Raw genomic sequence first — 25,889 nt, 5'->3', positions numbered from 1 at the left:
CTCTTCAAGAGTCTTTTCTGATCCCTGACTAACAGTGCCTTTTTTTAATCTAAGGTTACCTTGTATCTTTTTTGTTTGTGTTTTATATATAACTATAAATGTGCGTTTGTCATACCTAAGATCAGGTACTGTTTCACTTCTGTCTTTGTGGTTTTTTGTATCTGACACATAGTAGGTGCTTACCAGTTAATTGATACCAGCTAATTGATAGATTTTCCTAACTCCACCTTGTTGGGTTTTATGGGAAATATGAAGCATCTAGAGAGTAGTGTGGTACAAAAAGTATACAAAGCAAAGTACTGCTCTAAGAACTTGGAATCAGAAAAACTAACCTCAGATTCTTAGTTTTCAACCTAATAACATTTTTTCCTACTAAATTTATTTATTTTTTAATACACATTGCTTTATGATTCATATTAGGAGAGAAAAATCAGAGCAATATGGAAAAACCATGAGAGAGATTAAAAAAAAAAACCAAAACAGAAAAAAGTGAAGAGCAGGTATTGATTTACATTCGTTGTCCTTGATTCTTTTCTGGATGCAGATGACATTTTCTGTTCAAAGTCTATTGGGATTCCTTTGAATCACTGAACCACTGAGAAGAACCAAGTCTTTCATAGTTGATCATTGCGCATTCTTGCTATTATTGTTCTACCTAATAACTTTGTAAATTACTTAGCCCCACTGATCCTAAATTTCCTCATCTGTCAAATAAGAATAAAAACAGTTAGTAGGTAGAATTCTTATAAAATGAGTATGCATGCCAGACAGGGAAAATGTTTATTTTTCATTCCCTCCATTTTCTTCTCACTTTTTATTCAGTATTGTTACTTTCTTTATGGTATCCAAAGATTATAAATACAATACAAATATATCTTTGACTTATACCCCTGGCTTGAAGCTTAGTTTTTGAAACCCATGGCCTAAAGTGTTTTAAAAGGGGGGAAAAATAATTTGCCAGTGGGTACACTTTTTATTGACGTAAATATTTTTTGTAGTATGCATTTTAGAGAAATACAAAAGGAAAAAGACCTGAGATCCTTTCAGCTCAGAATGTCTTCATGATACTCAGAGCCCTTACATAGATGAATGAATATACATACAAAACTCAACACAGTTTGAAGTCATACATAGCCAGGCCAAACTCCCATGGAAATTACCTCATTAAAATCTAATGTATTTTCCCATGGGAACAATATTCATATTTTAGGAGTTTCATTTTTGACCAAGAATTTGAAATAAAATCATTCATAGATATAAGCAATATATGACTGTGTAACAGTAAAAGAATTGTAAATTCTGTCATAAGTATTTTAAAATGGTCCCGGTCCCATTAAAGCACATCATTGAAATGATGATTTCGACATGTTAGTATCAAAGACCTGACATCCAAATGGAAATTTCTAGTAAGATAAAGTTTTGGGAGCCTCTACATAAAATTAATAGTTGAAGCAGTGAGAATAGTTGTTTCTCAGGGGAAGAAATATAAAGAGGTAGATAGAGGTTTAAAAGCTTTGAAAGTACTCAAAGTTTGAGATAGTAGAGCCTCTCAAGTATATTAATACCTATCATTTTGGTAGACATTGAAATTTTATTAAGAAAATTACTAAAATAAAAGATCCTACTGCTAGCATATATCCTAAGGAGGTCATAGATAAAAAGAAAGATTCCATAGGCACCAAAATGTTTATAGTAGCACTTTTTGTAATGGTAAAGAACTGAAAATAAATTGTGATATATAAATAATATTGTGACGTAAAAAGCAATGAATATTATGAACATAGAGAAGTCTTGGCAAGATCTCTATAAACTGATGCAAAGTGAAATAATCAGAACCAGAAAAACCATAGCCGCAATTACAAAAATAGTATAAATGGAAAAACCAATAAAGTAGTTGAAATTGAGTTCTATTAAATTATGATGACAGTGTTTGGGCCCAAAGCAGAGATAATGGCAATGCACTTTATTTCCTCTAAAGGCAAGAGATATGGACCACTAGCATATGATGTCAGACTTGTTTAATGCTGTTTGAATTGTTTTTGCTCAACTGTTATTTTTTTTCTCCAACCACAAACTCTTATTCCACTTATATTAACTTAATATACATGTTCTTTAAATTTATGCTTACGTTGTCGGTGAAAATTTCATCAGACCTTAAAATTAGCCATCATCACAAGTTACTTCCTTGTTAATTATTTTTACAGCATATATCTGTTAGTAGCATCAAAAATAATCACAAAAGCAAAAAACTAAAGTTAAATTTGAATTTTTGGTTTTACTACTATATTTGCTATGCAGTGGCTTTATGAATATCAAGTAATTAATTTTGAATTGTATACATTTGTTCTTAGATTGCCTAATCCATTTAAATACAAATAAAACAAGTATAACAAAAATAATGAAAGTAAATAGCAGGCAACTTTATAAATAATGTAAATGGAATGTGTAACATTTCTTCCCTTCTCTAGAAAACTGGATTAAACTTTATCTTAAGGAATACTTTTTGTAACTAATTCCTAAAGGTGTATATGTTGAGATTGTGTATTCCACAGATTCACATGGCATGACATATAATATCTATAGGACATCAGTTTCTATCACAGCTATGAATGTTCCAATCCTTTTTTTTTTTGTTAGTCTTTTTTTTTTTTTTTTTTTTTTTTTAAATAACTTTTTATTGACAGAACCCATACCAGGGTAATTTTTTACAACATTATCCCTTACACTCACTTCTGTTCTAATTTTTCCCCTCCTTCCCTCCACCCCACCCCAGATGGCAAGCAGTCCTATACATGTTAAATAGGTTACAGTAGATCTTGGATACAATATATATGTGTGCAGAACCGAACAGTTCTCTTGTTGAACAGGGAGAATTGGATTCAGAAGGTAGAAATAACCCAGGAAGAAAAACAAAAATGCAAACAGTTTACATTCATTTCCCAGTGTTCCTTCTTTTGGTGTAGCTGTTTCTGTCCATTGTTGATCAACTGAAACTGAGTTAGAGCTTCTCTTTGTCAAAGAAATCCACTTCCATCAGAATACATCCTCATACAGTATCATTGTTGAGGTATATAATGATCTCCTGGTTCTGCTCATTTCACTTAGCATCAGTTCTGTAAGTCTCTCCAAGCCTCTCTGTATTTATCCTGCTGGTCATTTCTTACAGAACAATAACATTCCATAACTGAATGTTCCAATCATTAAGTGCCCACAACAATACCTATGACTGGGAACAAATGATCTTTTTTTCCATCCCCTATGACAAGCCAGTAAATAGGTAGTTTTCTTTGCTTAGACATAGAAGCTGTTTTAATGCTGCATTATGAAATCACATAAGACATATATAAAAATTCCACATCTCCACATTGGCCACCTCAGATGAAAATAGATCATTCCCCAAATGTTAACTGACTCTACTAATATTAAACATAAAAATCACATGGGAAATAAATCCAGATAGAAGTAACATGCACCTATCATAAATTTTAAAGAAAAACTAGTTGTGAGATAGCATAAATGACAAATGATCAATTATAAATTTTAGAATGTGGCAGACAAAAAAATTGAAAGACTGGTTAATTCACTCCTCCTCCTGCTTCATTTTCATCGTTTTGGGTATTCAGTGTCTACAATGTCAAATCTTCTCATTATTACGGGTACCTAGGTGACACAGCAGATACAGCACTGGGCCTAGAATTAGATCTGAGTTCAAATCCAGCCTCAGTTTACTAACTGTGTGATACTGCTTGCCTCAGTCTCCTTGTCTATAAAATGAGGTGGAGAAGGAAATGGCAAACCACTCCAGTATCTTTGACAAGGAAACCCCATATGGGGTCATGAAGAATAGGGCATGAATGAAATAAGTGAACAATAAAGAAATTGCATTATTAGTATATTGTCTTTGTATGATTCGTTTTTAAATGTATCGAGTTCAACGATGGCTTCATTAGAAGCTATCTTTGCAAGGGAGCAGGCTTTCTCTGGAGAGTTCAGAATGTCATAATAGGACACAAAAAAGCTCAAGGCCAGATTCTTATAGGATGCATTGGTTGTAGCTTTCTTTTGCTGATTTCAGCTGCTTGTTGATATGTTTATTGTGATTATCCCACTATTCCTTTCTTGTCATCACCAGCAGTAATCTCAACCAAATAATAGTATAGTCTCCTTTCATTTTAAAATAGAATACGTTCTGCTTGTGAAGCATTAGGAATCAAGAAGTTTTCCAAAATAGATTATATTTCATTGTGGGTAACTTCTCTCTCTATTCTCAAGATGTCTGCTGTTTTTTCTCATCACCTTCCATTTTTTGCTTAGTACTTGAAATAATCTTCCAAAATGACTAGATCTCATAACATTTTTGTAAGCAACAGAGAAGCGATTCCTTTCCTCATTGATTAATTCACCTCCTTCCTCTCTCTCTCTTTTTTTTGCTGAGACAATTGGGGTTAAGTGTTCTCCAGGATCACAGAGTCAGTGTTAAGTGTCTGAGGTCAAATTTGAACTCAGGTCCTCCTGGCTTCAGGGCTAGTGCTCTATCAACTAAGCCACTTAGCTGCCTTTGAGCTCCTTCCTCTCTTATAGCCTTTGTACAGACTGCCATGTCACTGTACTTCTCAGCCCGCTCAGCCAATTTGGCCTTCTATTACCAACTCGTTTTTATCCATGACTAAATATCGTCCCTGGCGTGACTAGTGGTAGCAGATAGCCAGCCAGGGGAAGGTGGGGAGCAAGACCTCAGTGGCTTTTGGGTGGTAGCAGTTGGTCACCGAACTATTTTTTTTCTGTTTCTTTATATTTTGCTGTAAGTGATAGTTCTTTCTAGTAGGAAATGGTGGGGAGGGTAATATAATAGACATTTCGGTTAAAAAAAGCTCAATTTTTAAAAAAATTAAGACAATGTTTATGTTAAGGGTCAATATTTAATAATACTTTATAATTTGCAATTTACAAGATGTTTGCTTCCTGTAATTCTCAGAGATAATTAGAGTGTTATTAGCTACGTTTTACAGAAAAGTTATCTGAGACAGAGAGCTTATGCTTCCAAAGCTAATAGTATTATAGTTATCTTGGAACCACAGTTCCAAAGTTCCAATGTCTTGACTTCAAGTTTTAGTGGTATTTCTGCCCTCCATAAGAATAATGATAACTTGTATCTATATAGTGCTTTAAAGTTTGCCATTGTCTTTACACACATTTTCTCATTTGAGCCTTAGAGCAGTCTTCTGAAGTAAGTACTATAGATATTGTTATTCCCATTTTGTAGAGGAGTAAACTATGGCTCTAAGATGTCAGATGATTTGTCCACAGTCACACAGACACAGTGCCATTGGGAGGTTTGAACTTAGATCTTCCTGACTCAAGTCTAGTCTCTAGCATTCCATGAGAGCTGTAAGGAGAGAAAAGTAACCTCTAGTTGAGAAGAACAGGAGGGACTTTGGAAGGAAGACTGCCTTTAAGCCAGGTTTTGGAAGATGGATAAGATTTCAATAGATAGAGATTGTGGCATGAGGAATGTTCATTAAACAATGTCTTGTCCAAAGTGGTTTAACTACAGTTCTTTTTGAAAGCAAAAAAGGTACACAAGTAATTGTTAATACTGTCACTCACTTGTTTGTATAATCAGTATATATTGTGCCTTTTGTTTTTTTAGGGGGCACACAGTAAAGGCAGTGTGTGAATCATTTCATCTGGCTAAGGATGCAGGTTTCAAAGTTGTGGCCCATATGATGCCAGATTTGCCAAATGTGGGATTAGAAAGAGACATTGAGCAGTTTATAGTGAGTATTCATTTAAATAATTTTATACGTGTTTCATATCTTGTTTAACTTTCTTCTTATTTGTTATGCTTTTGGAAGAATGATTGAAAATTTCATTCCCCAAAAGAAAACTTAGAAGTGTAGTGTATCTTTGGAATAAATATACTAATGAGTTCTGAATTGTTCCAGATGATCTGAATAGCAGTTTTTAATTATTCTAGAAAAGACACTAACCCAAACTTAAGTTTAGTTTCCTTTGAACATATCTGTCAGTCAGCAGGCATTTTTAAGCATTTACTATATTCCAGGCATTTGGTAAATACTAGGTTTTTTTTGTTTTTTTTTTTTTTGAGGAAAAAATAGTCCTTGCCTTAAAGGAGCTTACATTCTTTTTGTTTGTTTGTTTTTTGCTGGGACAATTGGGATTAAGTGACTTGCCTAGGGTCACACAGCTAGGAAGTGTTATGTGTCTGAGGTAAGATTTTAACTCGGGTCTTGACTTCAGGATTGGTGTACTGCACCACTTATCTGCCCCAGGAGTTTATATTCTAATGGAAAACACAACATACATAGATACATACATACATATATATATATCAGTACATTTTATAAAAAGTAGAGATCAAAGGCATGAAAAGAATTCCATATATACAGTTTTTTTCCCTGTTTTATCAAAGAATTAGAAGCAAAGTTGGGGAATGGTTGAACAAATTGTTCTATATGGATGTAATGTTACACCATTATAAAATAATGAATATGTAAAATTCAGAAATACCTGAATGAACCAATACAGAGCAAAGTAAGCAGAACCAAAAAAATGATTTACACAATAACCAGTATAAATAAAGTGATAATTGAAATACATCAGAACTCTAATTTGTTCAATAACTAATCCTGACTTTGACTTACAAGTTTAGTTCTAAAACAGGTCTCAAAGACTATATGGCACATTTTTGCATATTGACATCTGAGATCCAGAGGGGTTGAGTGACATATTTAAGGTCAGAGAACAAACATGTTACAGGATTTTTGTATTCAAAATGCTTTCCAGTGTACCATCAGAGATGATACTGCTTCCATCAGTCTTCCATCAGAAAACTAATGATTAGCTATGTCTCCCTTCTCTCAATATAAAAGTGGTGAACTAAAGATACAGAATGAAGTATATAGATCAACAAATATTATTAATGTGTTTATTTGTTTTTGCTGCAGTGTAGGTACTTCATTACCAAGGAAAGTTTTGTGAGAAGCATAATCATTGATAAGTAACAATTATATGTTTACAGCATCAATATAACTTTTTTTTTTTTAAGAAATGAGATTGCTTATGTTGTTTCTTCCCATTAACAAGTGAAGAAAAGGTTATTTACAAATATGTTTTTAGGAGGAAGGCTAAATAACAATTCATTTGTTAAGCTACATAGGAAATTTTCTTTTGATATCTCCTTCGTGGGAAAAATTAGAATTGTATTTCTTTATAAAGAAACCTTCAGTTCTGGTGCTACACCTTTACTAATCACTTTTCTTAGCTTGCAAAAGCTGTCTTTATTTACACCCAATGCAAACCCCCCCCAAAAAAAAAGAACCATATATATATATATATAATGAAAATAAGTCTCAGACATTATTATTAGTAATTCCTCAAATAATGGCTCCATAATAATTTGTGGTTTTCAGTAGGGCCTAGGGTTTTTAGTAGTAGTCCCAGGTATTTGATATTAACACCTAAAGCAGTTTTCATTAGCAGAACTCCTGGGAAGATCAATAATAGTACACTAAGAGCCCTATTAAAAGAATATAGTGTGTTCCAAATAATAGCAAATACCCTAATCTCAATTAATTATTCTTAGTGTCCAAGGAGATAGGTTATTTCACCAGTATATCTTGCAGAGAGTCTTTTTACATAAGCAGATTTATTTATCTGCTTGTTTGTGATCTTTTCAGTCCACGGGGGATATTGGCAGACCTATCTCATTTCTAACTACATCTCAGCAATTGAATGGTAAAGAGCTAAAATGGAAACTCTGATATATCCCTAGGGAATAATATTCTCCAAGTTAATGGTTTCATTTCCTCTATAAAATTTTTGGTTAGATAATAACATTGTTCAAGCCCAATAGAATTCAGAACCTCTTTTTTAACTTCTAAGTAATTTTAGTTTGTACTCTAAATCCTGCTTACTACTTGTTTCTGTTTCTTTCGTATAACACCTGACTCGTAATTAACAGCACCAAGCATTTCTAGATTTAACTTTATTCCATAAGTAAAGTTGCTATTAGAAGTCTTATCTGTTTAAGACTCTTATTGTAGTGATATTTTGCCTTTGTATAACCTCGGAATGATTCTGACAAGCTGTCATCTTCCTTTACTGAAAACAGGCCCATTTTAGAACTCCTTCACCTCAGTCCCCTGTGGGGAGACTGGCAAAGGGCAAGAACTTAGTATCTATCTTGTATGGTCTTATTTATATTTCCATAAATTGCTTACTCATTGTGGGGGAAAATGAAAACTTAACATGGATTTATTAAGTAGAACAGGAAAAAGATAGTTCTCTGGTTGGTTCCCTGTATCACTCTCAAGATCTCTCACAATATATAGTTTGGGTCAGAACAATGCATAAGGAGAAGAGTTATTTAGTAACTTTGCATGTGTGAAATTGTTTATTTTGGGCACTTTACCTCAGATTCTTCTTGTTTAATAGAAGAAAATACTGAACTGGAAGTCAAGAGATCTGAATTATAGCTCTACCACATTAGGATCTAAGATGTAGAGCTACTACAAGGGACAAATAGGAAAACTGAGGCTTGGTGTGGAGTCATTCCTCAATCTTCTTTGTTGTATCATTATCCATTTCACATCTGCTAATTCTGGATCTATAACAAGGCTTTCTCTTTGGCTCTTGTCTGTCAGTGACATTATTGCTTCTGTGGGTTTAACTATCATCTTTATGTAGATGACTTCTAGATTGATGTTTTCAGTTCTAATCTTTCTCTTGATAGATTGGCTTGAACAATTAAAAGATAATGGATAGCCATGGAAAAGAATTATACAAGATATAGTACTCAAAGGATAGTAGAATCAAGTGAAGTTTTTAAGGCTAAGTAGATCTAGATATGTTTTAAGATGGGAAGTTGGGAACCCAAAGATTGAAAAAAATTGACATGAAAGTGATTGAACAAAGGGGCAAGCTTTTAAAGAAGACAGAAGAGAATGGGATCAACCACATAATAACTTACATGTGTGAATAAGTAAAAAGCACAATAAGTCTTTTAATCTAGATTCTTGCCTATGAGTCTGCTCTATGCAATTTGGCAGCTAATTGTGAAGTCTTCAAGGAAGTGGTATTCATCAACTACAAGTTAATTTTTTGTACATCTAAATGTATACTACAAAAAGATCTTTTAATTCAGCAAAATTTGTTCTTATAATAAAAACTTTGGGTGACATTGGACTCAACTTCAGATAAATAGATGTGCTGGCAGAAATAAACAAGGTTTGTACAGAAGAAGTTCTACTTTTCCAGAATTCACATAATTTTTACAAGAGGAAAAGAGTAAACTAGGATAACACAACCTTAATAAGAATATTTACACAAGCATTTGGTTATGGAGTTTCGAAATGATAGTATGGGAAACTTTGTCCAGGAGAGCTAGAGAACAACTGACACATTTGCTCTTTGCAGACAACTGCATATTTTCCAAAGATCTTATAGATTGAGAGCATACAACAGTTACAAAGAAAACTGTGTATAGTTTACTAGAGGTGAATTTCTCTAAGGTCAAGTGGATATACAATGAATCTTGAGATGAAAGATGTTTCAAAATCAAGAAAACAGAAATCGAAGAAGTCAATATTTACATATAGTTGGAGATACAGTGAAAATACCATTAAAGGAGGATGCAGTAGATGAAAAAGGCATCCTGAGCAAAAATTTTTTAAAAGATAAAAAAAAAAATCATTATGTTTGGCAATTATTGGTTCAAAGGAATAAATTCACTCCTCAAGAGTTGTGATTTTTCCATTATATATGATGCAAAACAAGCAGTTCATAATTGTAAAGGAGAAAAGGTTACTAATATGAAGAGCAATAAAAACACATGTAGCATCCCTTTGCCAATGCCAAAAGAATAAATAGAACTGCAGTCTTGGGTGACAAGCATTACACAGATTGTTTATGGTGCCAGAAGGATAATATTATAAATTTAGGAGATTTTCTGCTCTTAATGTTCATTGTCAAGATCACAGACCTAAAAACAACTATCAAATAAAGAGAAAAAGTTAAATCCAGAAATGGAATTCTTGTTTTTCTAAACAAAGTAGAATGGACTGGTGTTACGTCGTTCTGTATTCATATATGTTTTAGATGGAGAGATTAAAATTTTATAGGCTGAGAACAAACACCATATGAAGCTCTGTCCTCATCCATCCTGCTTCCAGACTTGGCACTGACACTTTCTAATCTATGCTGGGGAAAAGCATAATCTTTCAAACTAGTGTAAAAAATGGGCCTAAACAAACTCACTTTTCTTGTTCTAAGCCTGATTTCTTTCTGACTCACCATCACAGTGAGTAAAGAATGTAATTAAATGTTTTATTTACAAGGGCTGGCAGCTGAGTCTTAACTTGGGGATCAGCCCAATTCTTGTTAAGCTGTAGATTGCATTTAGAAAAAGTAAACAGAGATAGTGAAATTTTTACCAAAAGAGTTGAGTAAGCAGAGGAAAAATTTTTTGAGGGGGAAGGGATGGTATATTCAACCTGTAATTGATTCAGAATTCCTAAATACATCAGGTTTTCACAATTCTGATTTCCAGTGAATTTTGGTTCTGGAACAAATGACAAATTAGTCTCCATTCAGTCAAAGTTTGAGACGTGATGAGGTAAGAGAAAGGATTTAGAGGAAGTGACCAAGAATACATGAACTCTGAGTAACTTTTTCTGAAAAAGCCCACTAAAAATACAGCTGTTTAATATGACTACTTTTAACATTGAATCATACAGAATATTGAATCATCCAGTCCACCTTATTCCTAAAAAAAAAAAACTGTTAGATTCCACTGGATGACCTATGGTGATAACAGAAAAACCCAGTACCTCCCAAAGCAGTCCATTTCATTTTTGAACTATTCTAGTTATTAGCAAGTTTTCTTAATTTATATTGAGCCCACATTTATCTCCCTGAAGGTTTTCTGTCCACTACTCTTATTTCTAAATTGTGAGGCCAAGAAGAACAAATCTAAACCATTTTTCATTAGATAGCTCTCCATTTACAGACAACTTGAACCACTTCCATCTCTAAAGCAAGTTGTCTTCTGTCTAGTCTAAACATTCTCTTTTCTTTCAGTTGATTCTTTCAGGTTACTGTTTTTATTCTCTCAAGTGATTATCCTGGTTACATTTCTTGATGCATATCACTTTAAGACCATCCTTCCTTGTGCTCTGACTAGTGCAGAGTAATACAGGTTTGTGGGACCTCAATCCGGACACAGTGCTTCTCGTAATAAAGGATGAGCTCACATTAGCCTTTCTAACTGCTGTTATACTCTTAACTTGAACTTGCTGTTTAGAAAAACTCCATTTTCTTGTTCCTTTTCACAAAACTGTTGTCTAATTGTACCTCTTCTGTCCAATACTTATTCACTGGGTTATTTGGAACCAAGTGTAAAGCTTTATATTTGTCCTTATTTATTATATCTTAATATATTTAAGCTTGTCAAGATCTTTTTGGACCTAGACTCTAATCCAATGTATTGGCTATCCCTTCCAGCTTAATGTCATCTGTATATATGACAAGTATGGCATCTTTTCCAATTCATTGATAAAAATGTTGAACACAAGAACAAGTGCAGTGGGTTGTTCTACAGAGACCTTTCCCCAAGGCCAGCCACTTCCCAGATCTTGTCCACTTCCAAACCTAATTTTTGACAATCTTTCACGGAGCAGTAAATGACTTAGTTACCTCATCCTTAAACTGTTATTGTATGATGGGATAAAGTTTGGCTAGGCATATTGGGGAACTAGATTTCCTTAGAGCAGGCAAATGAACACTTACTATTTACTCACTTAGATAAGTTTTCATTTACAATTTTTGTTAGACTGGAAAGTCTAAGTAAATATGTTTTGCTGGAGAAATAGACTCATTCAGTCTAAGCCACAGTTTTATCCTTTTATCTTTCTCTTAACTCTCAAGATAGTTAAAGTGCCCTGCTTTGTTGTTCTTAAAATTTATCTCCAATTCATTCTGAGCTTTAACACTGCTCTCACTATTCTTACAAGATCATGCTCCCCTTTTCTGTTCTTCTTCAGTTATCTACTCTTTTTTCCATGTTGCTACTTGTCTTTTTAAAACCTAATTTGATTGTTAAGTTCCTCTGTACATCTAAATTAATCTTAGACATATCTTACTCTTTTAAACTTTGTTATTTTTAAATTTTATTTATGCTTTTTCATTTTTAAACTTTTTCCTGATATCCTCACTGTTTTTCTATTCCAAATCTTCCTGATTATTTAAAAAAAAAAAAAATTGAGCAAAACCAACTAATATATCAGCCCTGTTTGATAACTAAGTAACATTCAGCACCTAAGGTCAAGAGAAGGAATGTTTGTTTCATCTTCTGTCATTTACTAGGACTAGTATTGGGCATTGCCTTTATTCTTGAGTTCAGCCACTTTTTACCATAGATTACCATAATCTATTTACTTTATTGTAGTTAGTGTGTATATTTATCTTCTGGTTTTATTTTCTTTACTATGTATCTCTTCAGACAAGTCTTCCACATTCTCTGAATTCTCCTTATTTTACATTTATTATGAAGTTTTAGTATTCTAATGCCTGCATGTACCACAATTTTATTCGGCTATTCTCCAGTCAATTGACCTAGTTTTCTTTTAACCCTAACCCTCACTCTTACTTTAATTTCTTTTCATTTTTATGCCACTGCAGAAAGACTACTATGAATATTTTGGTATCTTTTGGACCTTTCTTTCTTCCTTTGGCCTCATTAAGCAAAGAGTGTCTAAACATCAACCAGTGGGAGTACTCAATTAAAGTATAGTAAACTTTCTTTAATTATTTGAAGCTGTTTTCCAGAATGTGTTAATGTGCCTATTTTCCATATTTCCTCCAATAGTATTTACATACTTTGCCAATTTGAGGGAACCTCAGTTTAAATTATATGTCTCATATTAGTATTTAGAACATTTTTACATAGTTGATGATGGTTGTTAATTTTCTGAATATCTTTTATTTCCTTTGCTTATCTTACTGAAATTCTTTGTATTTGTGTCTTCAGAATGTTATTTTTCCTTTATCTCTTAAGCCAATTTTCTATATAAAATTTTAGCATATGGGATTATGCCTAGCTATTTTCTGGATTCTTTGAAATCCATTTTTTTAAAATCTGGGGCACTTAGACTATCTGACTTCACCATTTTTCCAAGGTGGAGTTCAACTATATTTTAGAGTTACAATCATTTCAAATTCAATTACTTCCTTCTTATTGGTTAAAATTAGATTAAAAATAGCTCTCACAACTTCTTCATATTTTGAAGAATGAAATTATAATTAATGCAAGTTAAGAATTTATCATCTACTTTACTTTTGGCAGAGGACAATCTCTATCATATATCTTTGTGCTTCCTAGATTCCTTTTTGTGGTATCTCCAGATACAACTATTGAATCCCCAGAAAGAGTATTGTGATCATGTTTGGCAAGTATTATCCCACTGGAAACAGCATTTGTGGTTGTTTTTCAGTCCTGTCCAACTCATCATAGCTGACTTTTCATGATCCCATTTGGAATTTTCTTGGCAGAAATACTGGAATTGTTTGCCATTTTCTTCTCCAGGTTATTTTACAGATGAGAAACTGAAACAACAAGTGTTAAGTGACTTGCTAGGATGACCCAGCTACTAAGTGTCTGAGGCAAGATTTGAACTTAGATATATCTGACTTCAGGCCCTAATAGTTTATTTCTCTGTTATTAATGTCAGGTTGGACAATTGGACAATTGGACACTGTCACTTAGCAAGGAATTATTAACCACCACCATTTTTTTCCACTGATTAGAATGATTCTCCCTCATTGGATCACAAGTTCCTTACTCCTTATAGTGTCCAGTTCTTCTTTCTCTGGCAAGTATTTTGTACTTATAAAAAACTTCAGGTGTTTAGTGGTACTTCCCTTATTTCTCTGTATTCTATATTCTGTTGCCATCCAACCCACCTGACTTAATGTTAATTGTAAGAGATTAATCTTTTAAACTAATGAGGAAAGAGGTATTTTTCTAACTCCTTAGCCTTCATGTCTACAGATGACTTAACTCTTTTGCCCCATTGGGAGATTGACACCAATTATGAATTGAACTTATCTAGTCCTCTTTTCTATGAAACATTCTTACAAAGATCTAAAAAGTTTTGATTAATTTGTGTATCACTCTGGACAAGAAAAAAAAAGATCAGTGGATTAAATTGTAAATCAAGACAGGCCATTGGAGAAATATTTGGGACAATGTTATTGCTTTTTTAACACTATCCTCTTTTGGTGTGTCATCTCAATTTCCAAAACAAAGAAATATATAAGGTAACAATTGGGTAGCTAATTAAAATGAAGAAATAAATCATACTAAGATTATGACCCTGTACTTCGTAATTTAATGTTTGGGTTTTCTAGAACTGAATTTAAAAATTTCTTTCATTAGAATGGTACTTTATTTCTTTTAAAACGAATCCTTTACTCTAGTCAGTCTAAATATCTGTCAGCTGAATGGTGAGGAAAACAATCTAGGAGGGATTCTGGGTGGATCCAAGCTTAAAAATTCACACTGGTTAATTGAAAAAATATATAATCTGTGCATGAATAATTGAGAATTATTTATTTTTTGTTCTCAGGAGTTTTTTGAGAACCCCGCCTTCCGCCCTGATGGTATGAAGCTCTATCCTACACTGGTAATACGTGGAACTGGTCTTTATGAGCTTTGGAAATCAGGAAGATATAAGAGTTATTCTCCTAGTTGCCTTGTGGAATTAGTAGCTCGAATATTGGCTCTTGTACCACCATGGACACGAGTATACCGTGTTCAGAGGTAATGTGTTTCTCTGTCCATGTTATTTATTATTTCGATATTTGGTGGCATTATGATCTCATCATTGTTTGTATGGATTGTCCATCCATGGATGCAGATCAGAACTATTCTATGCATACCTTCTGTTTTCATTTATTCTTGTCCATGTTTCCATAAATATTCAATAGAGGAGTTACTCAGACTGCTAGAGAATTTCCTTGAAGATTTTTGACTTTCACAGAAACCAGTATAACACTTAAGGCTATCCATATATTATCTCTTCTGTCGCCTTTTGTCCTAACTGTGTTTTTGTTTTGGGGGATTTTTTTGCTGCGGTAATTGGGGTTAAATGACTTGCCCAGGGACACACAGCAGGAAAGTGTTAAGTGTCTGAGGCCAGAGCCTCCTGACTTCAGGGCTGGTGCTCTATCCACTGCGCCACTTAGCTGTGCTCCTAAATATCTTTTATCACTTGCTTATATCCACCATGCATCTCTCTATTAACTTTTGAGTTACCAACAATTTTGATTGTTTGGATATAATGGTATTTCATTATTTGCAGCTATACAGCATGGCCAGACAAATATTGATATTGAAAAAAGATGGGCCTTTTTTAAAAATTGGGAATTAAAGTCATCAAAAAAGCTGCACAGTTTACCAAATGCATCTTGGCTACTATTTTTCTTAGTAATCAGACCAACTCATTGACTATCTGAAGTTCCTGTCCAGGATATGCATAGTGATAGACTAATTCAGCAGACTTTTTCTTCCTAATACATTTCATGGTTTGGGCAGTATTGATGAAGCAAATTCTTATCCTGTCAAAATTAAATTGGCTGGCTCTGTTCACATTTTTACCAATCTATTAAAACCGTTGAGTGTTTTGAGAGTCTTAAAAGTATGAATGATTGGGACAGAGTAAATTTTTTAAAAATATAATATTACTTTATCATTTCACCCCGGAATCTTAATGCAGTTTGGAAGTAGAAGAGAATGACAATAAACACATAGTATCAGAATTTTTCTGCCCCTTTGAAAAGATGGGAAGAACACAGCAGAAAACTCTCTGCCATTACTTCCTACTGTTATTAAAGGGAAATTTACTTGGAAAATGAAGTCTTCTCTCAAACCAGTTTTGATTATTTGGGAAAGACTAAAATGATCTTTACTGTTCCCCTCTCCACAATGGTAATTTCACTGGTCTTGAGATGAATAACTTTGATGAGGAGGAGAGAAAATAAAATCTCACTTGTGATCAGAGGTTTCTAATGATCCTACTGACAGCCTTTCCAAGACCTTCTTAAGTTCTAGGTGTGCCAAGCATTTTACAAATATCACTTCATTTAATCTTCACAAAATCTTGGAAGGTAGATTCAATTAATTCATTTTACTGTTGAAGATGAGATTGACAGGTTAAGTGACTTATCCAGAGTCACTTTCTCTACATATCTGAGTTTCTACATATCTGAGGCTAGATTAGAACTCAGATCTTCCTGATTCTAGACCTAGTAGTTCATCCATTGCATTGCCACAGTATCTCACAGTATAGTTACTGGCTACATCTTTTAACTTGCCTTCAAAACTGTGCAGAACTCTGAAAGAAAGGCTGTTGTACAGTCTTGAGCATTAAGGCTGCAGAGTAGAGATGTCATATTTGTGTAGCCTCTTGCACTCTTTAAGTGTGGCCCAAGTCAGATTAAAATGTAATTGGGAATTATTTAACAAAACAAACAAAAATAGAACAAAATAGATAGTTACAGTTTAAAACTAATGGAATGTGTGGTCCATTGGGATCCTTATGTACAAATTAATGGCCCCTGTATTACAATAATGCTACCAAAAAAAATAGCAGCCCTCATTTATTTAATGCTTTGACAAGTCAGTGGACTTTCATGATCATTTCATTTACCCTGCAGAGAATTATTAGCATTATCTCATTATACTTGAAAAAAACAAAGGCCCAGAAAGTTGTAACTGGTCCAGGATCTTACAGTTATTAAGTGTCTAAAAGGTGTGTGTATGTGTGTGTGTGTGTGTGTGTGTGTGTGTGTGTGTGTGTGTGTGTGTGTATGAAATATTGAAACTCACAGGGTGTATACGAACAAATAGCCAAGGATATCTGTGCCCCGTCTCCCTTGCCATTTGTTGGTTCTTGTCCTGAGAGGAATATTAAAAGTACATATCCAGGAGGCACTAGTCCTACCTAGAATTTCAGACTAGAACTGGCTGACTCAAATCATCTGTATCCAGATGCCTCCTAGGCTTATGTAGCATACAAAGCTTAGATGTCATAAGAGCAGTAAATATGTTTATTTCTAGCCAAATTGAAAGCATTCTACTCTGGATACTACTGATTTGATTTCTGCTCCTTCATTAGTAAGTTCGAACAACAACTTTTAGCTATGTGACTGATTTATATAATTTCTTTAGGTCTCAGTTGTTCACTTGTAAAAAATAAAGGAATTAGGCCCTTTCTAGAATGTTGATGAAATATAGATCTTCTGTTTTAATAGATTATAGTCCTAAATGGTTAAAGGATATGAACAGACAATTTTCAGATGATGAAATTGAAATTATTACCACTCATATGAAAGAGTGTTCCAAATCATTATTAATCAGAGAAATGCAAATTAAGACAACTCTGAGATACCACTACACACCTGTCAGATTGGCTAAGATGACAGGAAAAAATAATGATGATTGTTGGAGGGGATGCGGGAAAACTGGGACACTGATACATTGTTGGTGGAGTTGTGAACGAATCCAACCATTCTGGAGAGCAATCTGGAATTATGCCCAAAAAGTTATCAAACTGTGCATACCCTTTGATCCAGCAGTGTTACTACTGGGCTTATACCCCAAGGAGATACTAAAGAAGGGAAAGGGACCTGTATGTGCCAAAATGTTTGTGGCAGCCCTGTTTGTAGTGGCTAGAAACTGGAAAATGAATGGATGCCCATCAATTGGAGAATGGTTGGGTAAATTGTGGTATATGAATGTTATGGAATATTATTGTTCTGTAAGAAATGACCAGCAGGATGAATACAGAGAGGCTTGGAGAGACTTACATGAACTGATGCTGAGTGAAATGAGCAGAACCAAGAGATCATTATATACGTCAACAACGATACTGTATGAAGATGTAATCTGATGGAAGTGGATTTCTTTGACAAAGAGACCTAATTCAGTTTCAATTGATCAATGATGGACAGAAGCAGCTACACCCAAAGAAAAAACACTGGGAAATGAATGTAAACTGTTTGCATTTTTGTTTTTCTTCCCGGGTTATTTTTACCTTCTGAATCCAATTCTCCCTGTGCAACAAGAAAACTGTTTGGTTCTGCACACATACATTGTATCTAGGATATACTACAACATATTCAACATATATAGGACTGCTTGCCATCTAGGGGAGGGGGTGGAGGGTGGGAGGGAAAAATCGGAACAGAAGTGAGTGCAAGGGATAATGTTGTAAAAAAATTACCCTGGCATGGGTTCTGTCAATAAAAAGTTATTATAATAATAAAAAAAGAAAAAAAATTATAGTCCTAAAATAACACGTTAACTTTTCATTAAAATTTTTCAAAATCACCCATGCACACAATAATATATCTCGATCTTAGGAAAAGAAATTATTCATTTTGTAGCTCTTCTTTTAGTCCCTTTTCATTTTTGGCCCTCTTTATATAACCTTGGCTCAGTTAATTAGCAGAAGCAGCACTTAGAATCTACCTTAGATTTATATCGTCTATGTGAAAAGGCTATTTCTCCCACAGCCTTACAGACCTTTTTTTGAAGTACTCTTAGTATTGTCTGAATTTTTGTACATGGAATATCATATCATCTCTAATAAGGAAAACAAACTAACAGATTGGCTAATTGTGTTTTCTTTGCATTTATAGAAGTCAATGAGAAGAGATATGAAAAAATCAAATCCATTTAGAGAATTGAAGTAGAAAGGAAAGAGAGTTGGCATATTCTCTGTACAAAGACTTCTAATACTTAAAAGTTGAGTAGGAAATAGATGTCCAAAAGGCGAGCAATAGTCCCAATGTAGATTTTTCTTTTTTATAGTGTTTCTTGTGCCATCTTCAGATATTGAAGTTTGTTGGATAGAATTAATTGGAACAACTTCAATGATAACCATACTCTATAGTTACAAAATACTAATATATTTGTAAATATGTTACATGTGTATGTGTAAATAGTATACACACGTATACATATTTTATCTTATTTTTTTCTTTGCCTCTGATAAACTAAGGTTGGAAGTGGCCATATATTTCAATTAATACCTGAAGAGGAATCCCTTTTATATTAATATCCCTGACAAACATTAATACAACTTCCACTTGAAGATCTCTGGTGATGGAGAAAATTGTTTCCTATAATTATTGAAAATTTTACTTAATATTTGGCCAAATCTATTTCTCTAGTTTGTATGTTTACATTGTTTTAATATTTACATTGTTTTAACCATATGAGAGTTTAAAAATACAGTGATAACAAGAAAAGCCTTTGAATTTTTATATGCTTTTTTACAAAAGCTGCCTTCCTTTGAATGTCTATGAATACCATAATAGATCTCCAGATATGAGAAATGAGGCCTTAAAGACAAGTTGGAGATTAAAATAAGACTCAGTAGTTCCATTTTACTTCACTAGGATTTTCCTTCCTTAAATTAATATTTTTGAACTTTTATTTCTAGTTTCATGTAGAACATGCTACTTTGTATCATCATCAGAAAATTATAGGTGTTTATTAGTCATTTTTATAACATTTTCTAGTGCTGCATAGTAATTTTCGTCAACCGTACATTACTCTGTGATCCTGGGGAATGGGTTTCTTAATTTTGTAAATGAGAAAACTGATGAAAAGATGTGAGAAGTAAAATGCTTTGTACCTGGTGTCTGGGGATATGGGCGGGGACGTGGGGGTGAGGGTATGTAACTGATTACTCTGTGGAACAAATCTGCTTTAACACAACATTATTTTTATGTTCTTTTTCCTCTGCAGAGATATTCCAATGCCTTTAGTCAGCTCAGGAGTAGAGCATGGAAATTTGAGGGAGCTCGCATTTGCAAGAATGAAAGACCTTGGAATACAGGTAAAAAAAATAATTAGAATCTCATGATTGAGTTGAGAATAATTGGATCAACCAAGGGAGCTTTCTGCTAGGTTGTATCTTCCAAGTGAAATTTACAAACTTATTAGGCATTGCCATTGTTTAATATACCTGTTCTCAGCAAGTGATTCTTGTGGTCAGGGACCACTCGGGGTGCACTAGCTCAGGCCTCTGCCATTTTCATAGATCAGAGTATTTGTTTATTTGGGTTTATGTCTTCCACCTCCCTTTTAGTCAGCAAATACTTTTTGAGCACCTAATATCTTTGAAAAGTATTTTTAAAAATCCATCCGATACCCTCAAAGAATTTATGATGTATATGAGAATACAAAAATAAAATACATAAAGTAGTTAACAAGCAATAGAAGACAGTTTTGGCTTTTTCCTACTTTCATTCACATCCTATGATTAGCTCTCTCACAATCATAGCCTCATCAATATGTAAACAGTAGCTTTAAAATATTTCTTTGGAATTCATCTAAGCACCTTTGACTATGGTCACTCCAGATAATTTATGCAGTGGATTACAACATGAGAGCTTGGAAGACTAGCCTCAGATAATTGCTAACTGTATAACCCTGAGCAAGTAATTAATTACAGTTTATTTCAATTTCTTCATCTGTAAAATGGATATAATAATAGCACCAATCTTAAGAGGGCTTCCATGAGGTTCCAGTGAGATAATTATGTTTAGCACTTTGCATACCTTAAAGCACTATATAAAGGCTATTATTACTAGCTACATATAAGCTATATATATATATAAAATAGCAGTGCAAAGGATAGCATGGTAATTTTTTCTTGTATTTTATATTCTGAATTTTCATAATTCAAGACTGAGAGAGAAGAAAAATACCTTGTAATAAATAAGCTCAAGCAAAATAAACCCACATGGTGACCATGTTCAAGAATATGTCTCTTTCTGCACTTTAAGTCCATTGCCTAGCTGTCATTGTTATATTTATATAAGTTGTCCTCCTGGTTTCTATTCTTTGTACTCTGCTTCAGTTCATACTATCCAGAATTCTCTGAAATCTTTTTTTCTTTTCTGCAAATATTTGTTGTCCAATAGTATTGTGGTTATATCCTATCACATTCATATATTAGAATTTCATCAACCAGTCTTCAAGTGATGGGCACCTTCTTAGATTCTTTTTCTTTTTTTCCCTCTTAATCTTCTCTTCAGTATTAAGAAGTTTGTTTTGCTTGCAATTATTCCTTCCCCAATATACTTCTCCCCTTTACATTTCTCCCCATTAAACTGTATTATTTCTAAATCAAACTATTGGGAATTGTCTGTATGTGGGTGTTTTTTTGTTTTTTTTTTTTTTTTTTTTTTTTGTATTTTCAACCCAGCTTTGTCTGAATCAGTTGGTAGTGAATTTTATTTGATGCCTGGGCCCCCCCACCTTCCACTCTTCTTAAGAGAAATAGCAAGTTTCACCTCCATTTTCCTCCCTTCTGCTCTAATTTAACTTTCCCCCTCTCATCCCTCAAAGAACCCTTAGAGCAGACCCAATTCTTTCTCAGGACTTTTTTTTCCCCTTTCCCTCAATATCTTTTGAGAACATTAAGGTCCCATTTCTTCTCCTATTAAATTGTTTGTACTATATCATCATAGTACTTGTTACATCACCTTCAGTTGCTCAGATAAATTTACCTTTATAGGTTTCCCTTAATTCTTGTGTTTGTATTTCCAAATTCCTTCTTACCTGTGATCTTTTTATCAGAAATGTGTGAAACTCTCCTGTTCTAGTGAAATATTAGTCGTCTATTTTTTTTCCTCCCACTACAATTAAGGATTTTATCCTTAATTGGTAAGACAGTCTGGAGGGTAGGAGTGGGGAATTGTGTGTGTGTGTGTGTGTGTGTGTGTGTGTGTGTGTGTGTTGAAAAAATGCTTTAGCAGCATTTTTATTTTATTTTTTACGTGGGAATTATAGATTTTTACTATGACATTCTGGGGATTTTTCATTTTTTGGCTTAGGTAATCAATAGATTCTGCCTTTACTTTGAACTTCAGTTTTAGTTTATTTGAACAGTTTTCACTTAGGATTTCTTGAAATATAGTATGCAGTTTTTGATTTCCTTGACAGGTTAATTGTACATTATTCCAATTCTTCTTGTGGAGCAAAATAACTGTATGGATATGGATACATATATTGTATTTAACATATACTTTAACATATTTAACATGTATTGGTCTACCTGCCATCTGGGGGAGAGGGTGGGGGGAAGAAGGGGAAAGATTGGAAAAAAAGGTTTTGCAATTGTCAATGCTGAAAAATTACCCATGCATATATCTTGTAAATAAAAAGGTATAATAAAAAAAAGGAAATATAGTATGTAGGCAATTGCTTTAAAAAAAATTTTTTTCAGGGAATCCAGTGATTTTTACATAATTTCTTATCCTGTTTTCCAGGGAATTGTTTCTTAAAGTAAAATATTTTATATTTCCTTTTATTTTTTGAATCTTTTGATTTTTATTTTAATATTTCTTGCGATCTCATGAAGCTTTTGATTTCTATTTGGTTTATTCTTACTTTTATGGAGATCATTTCTTGGATCAGTTATAATACTTTCTTCCTTTTCCAAATCTTTTCTCAAGAGCTTTTATTTCATTTTTGATCATTTGAATAATTTCTTCTGTGTAGTCATATACTCCTTATGGAAAATCCAATTTTTCTCTTTGATTCTATTTTTTTCCCCATTTAATTGTTTTCTCCCTTCTATGATTTTTTTTGGTTGTTTGTTTATTTGTTTATTTTGGCATCTTTAAATCTACAATATTTTTTTATGCCAGTACAGATCAGTGTCTTACTATCTGCAAGCTTCCTTTATTTCTTAAAAAATGTATTTATTTATGACTTCAAAAGAAAAAAAATTTCCATTTACAAAGTGAACATAAGAGAATTTTAAATGAAAACAACAAATTTCCATTTCAAGAAAGACTATGAAATAGGTAGTACACATTGTATTCAGAATTTTTCTTTGCTTCCCTGTAAGTTTTCTTTTCTCAGCCATGCACTTTTTGCTCCATTTTCTCCCCCTCCCCCAAAAAGGCTGAGTGAATATATTTATGCATGTAAACCTACATACATGTATACATATGCACAGATACATAAAGACATCTATAATCATATACATGTGTTTGCAATACATTCATATAGATCTATGTAAATTAGCCTTACTGTTTGTTTGTCTTTTGTTTCTCTGAAGGTGGATAACATCTTCCTTCTTGTGTCCAAGTCTTTCCATATTTTTCTAAGTCTACCAATTTATCATTTCCTACATCACAGCATTATTCCAACTTTATACTGTCTTGTAATCTTAAAAATCTAAAACAATATTGATATGAATGACATAATGTAGTTTCCCTATTTTTCTCTTTAAATTTATTTTAGGTTTAACTTTGTTAGAATCTTGATTATTATCCATGCTTTTTTAACCTAATAAATTTTACTTCTGACCTTTATTATTTATGTTTATATCTTATTTTCTTTCTCTCCAGACTCTTCTGCTTTACTTTAACCTGCTGTGTTGCCCTCCTATTACTTAACCTACCCTCCCTCCAACCATTTTGCCTGTATCTTCTCCACCCACCCTTAACCCATTTACATTAATTTGCACACCTTTATCTGCTTTCCCCTCTTCTTTTAACATATTAGGACAATTTTCTTAAACTATTTTTAGTATTGTTGTGTGAAGATTATTTTTTTGATAATAGTTTTCAGGTAGTCTGGTTGTTCTTTTTGGGGTTAAGTGACTTGCCCAGGGTCACATAGCTACAAAGTGTTAAGTGGATACTTAACAGTCCAGGGCTGGTGCTCTAACCACTGTGCCATCTAGCTGCCCTTAGTCCAGTTATTCTTATGTTTTCTCCTTGATCTATTCTCCATTTTACTTGTTTTTCTTAGAAAAATCACATTTTCTTCTTTTTTTTTTTTTCATTCTTATTTGTGTTATTATTTCTTGATCTCTTATAACTTCATTGGCTTCCCCTTATCTGATTCTAATTCTCAAGGAGTTGTTTTGAGATTCTGGATCTCCTTTTCTAGTTGGTTGACTTTGTTTTATAGTCTTGTTTTTCTTGGATTGTGATTTTATTTTAAAATTTTTCTTCAACCTCTCTCATTTCATTTCTTAAAGTCTTTTTTGAAAGTTTCTATATGTATTCATTTAACAGTATTCTTTGGGGATGGAAGAGGCTTTTTTTTTTTTTTCTTTAGTATCCTCTCTGAAAACAAACCCTGGTCTTCTCCATTTCCATAGTAACTTTTTGTGGTTGGGTTCTTTTTTGCTTGCTCGTTCTTACTATTATTATTTACAACAGTTTTGTGTTTTCCTCTAGTTCTGGGATAGGGAGGATAAGGTCTCTGGCCTTAGGTCTTCCTTTGGTCCTCCCCTTTGGGCTAGAACCTAAATCAGGATCTCTGTTCTTCTGGGAGAGCCTCCCACTAATCCTGCCTTATCACCTCTACATTCATTAGGACATGCTGGTTCCTTCTCAGCGAGGGGACGACACAGCTAGGCCCGGCATCCTGTACCAGCAGAGGTTTCTTCACTCTTTCCCCCAACACCCCACACTGTTCAGGAAGTGAAAATTCCACTCCCAACCCCATTAGCCTTGGGACCGCCCACTAGCTGCCTCAGCGGAGATATCCTAGGGTATTTATATTTCATGATCTCAGGTAGGACCTGGTATCTATCTTCTGATCTTCCCTGATTGTCCCAGGAGGGCCACTGTTCTCTCCCAGCTCCTGTTTATTTTTACTGTTCTTGTATACTCTTTTATCTTATTTGTGGAGGAAATTTGAAATGCTTGGAATTTTCTGACCTACTTCACCATCTCCCCAGAATCCTCTCTGCTCCTTCATTTTTTACCCTCTGAGCATCAGTGACCTCTAATGAAAGTGTTACATTATTGTCCTCTTCACCAATTTCATTCTTTCTACTTACTTTGACCCTGTATTCCAGAAATCCTGGTAATTTCTCCTAAATAAAACTGGGATTGGGTTCAACTTTGACTTAGTAATAACCAAGAACATGGGAGACATGATTGTACCTGTGCTTTAGGAAAATGATTTTAGTGGCTGAAGAGAGGATGGATTCCAATGAATGAGGAGAGATTTTAGATAGGCAGACCCACCAACAGACCCAGTAACACAGGGGTGAAGTGATGAGGACCAGGAGCAGGCTGGTGACAGTGTCAGAGGAGAGCAGAGGGCATATTTGAGAGATGTTGGAAAGGTGAAGATAACAGACTTTGGCAAAAACTTGGCTATATGGCCTGAGATATGAGGGGAGAATGTTAAGTTGCAAGCTGAGGTACTGGGAGGAGGATGTTACTCTTTATGGAAATGGAGGAAAGACTTGGGGGAGAGATAATGATTTCTGTTTTGGACAGATTGAGCTTAATATTCTGCTGGACACCCAGTTCAAAATGGCATAAATGCACAATTGTCAGCATAGGGAGAGTAAATCCTAGGGAGCTAATGAGATCAACACATGACATAGTATAGAACAGGGATGGGAAACATCCAGTCCATGGGCCTTATATAGTTCATGAAATCATTTGCTAAGGTAACCAAAGGCAATGATGAGTTAAAAACTAGGTACAACAACCTCCCACTGCTCGAGTCATAAATTGGTAATTTTGTATGGCCTGCAAATGATGTTATAAATATCCAAATTGCAGTTGGTAGAAAAAAGCACAAGACAAGAGGTTCTAGGACAGAATTCTGAGGGATACCTATGGTTAGATTATGTAATGTAGAGGAGAATCCAGAAAGGGTGACTGAGATGGAGTAGTCTAATAGGTAGGAGAAGAACCAGGAGAAAGTGGTGTCCTGAAACTTAAGAGAGAAGAGAATACCAAGGAGAGAGTGATGAACAGTGTCAGAGGCTGCAGAGAGGTTAAGGAAAATGAAGAGTGAGAAAAGATTT

At 33.9% G+C, this 25,889-nt stretch overlaps 1 protein-coding gene and 1 pseudogene across 5 annotated transcripts in view; one reads left to right on the top strand and one right to left on the bottom strand.

Moving 5' to 3' along the window:
- Positions 1–25,889, top strand: part of ELP3 (elongator acetyltransferase complex subunit 3) — a 95,137-nt gene that overhangs the window by 26,617 nt on the left and 42,631 nt on the right. For all 5 annotated transcript variants that reach the window (XM_031950942.1, XM_031950943.1, XM_031950940.1 and 2 more), the window contains 3 exons: positions 5,651–5,777; positions 14,646–14,839; positions 19,835–19,925. In XM_031950942.1, coding sequence (XP_031806802.1) covers positions 5,651–5,777; positions 14,646–14,839; positions 19,835–19,925 — 412 coding nt within the window. The remainder of the gene's footprint in view (positions 1–5,650; positions 5,778–14,645; positions 14,840–19,834; positions 19,926–25,889) is intronic.
- LOC105749072 lies at positions 3,835–4,664 on the bottom strand (annotated as a pseudogene).

Source organism: Sarcophilus harrisii, chromosome 2, assembly GCF_902635505.1.
Source record: "Sarcophilus harrisii chromosome 2, mSarHar1.11, whole genome shotgun sequence".
NCBI lineage: Eukaryota > Metazoa > Chordata > Mammalia > Dasyuromorphia > Dasyuridae > Sarcophilus > Sarcophilus harrisii.
The sequence above is the reverse complement of the archived record's forward strand: the minus strand, read 5'-3'. Positions and strand labels throughout refer to the sequence as shown.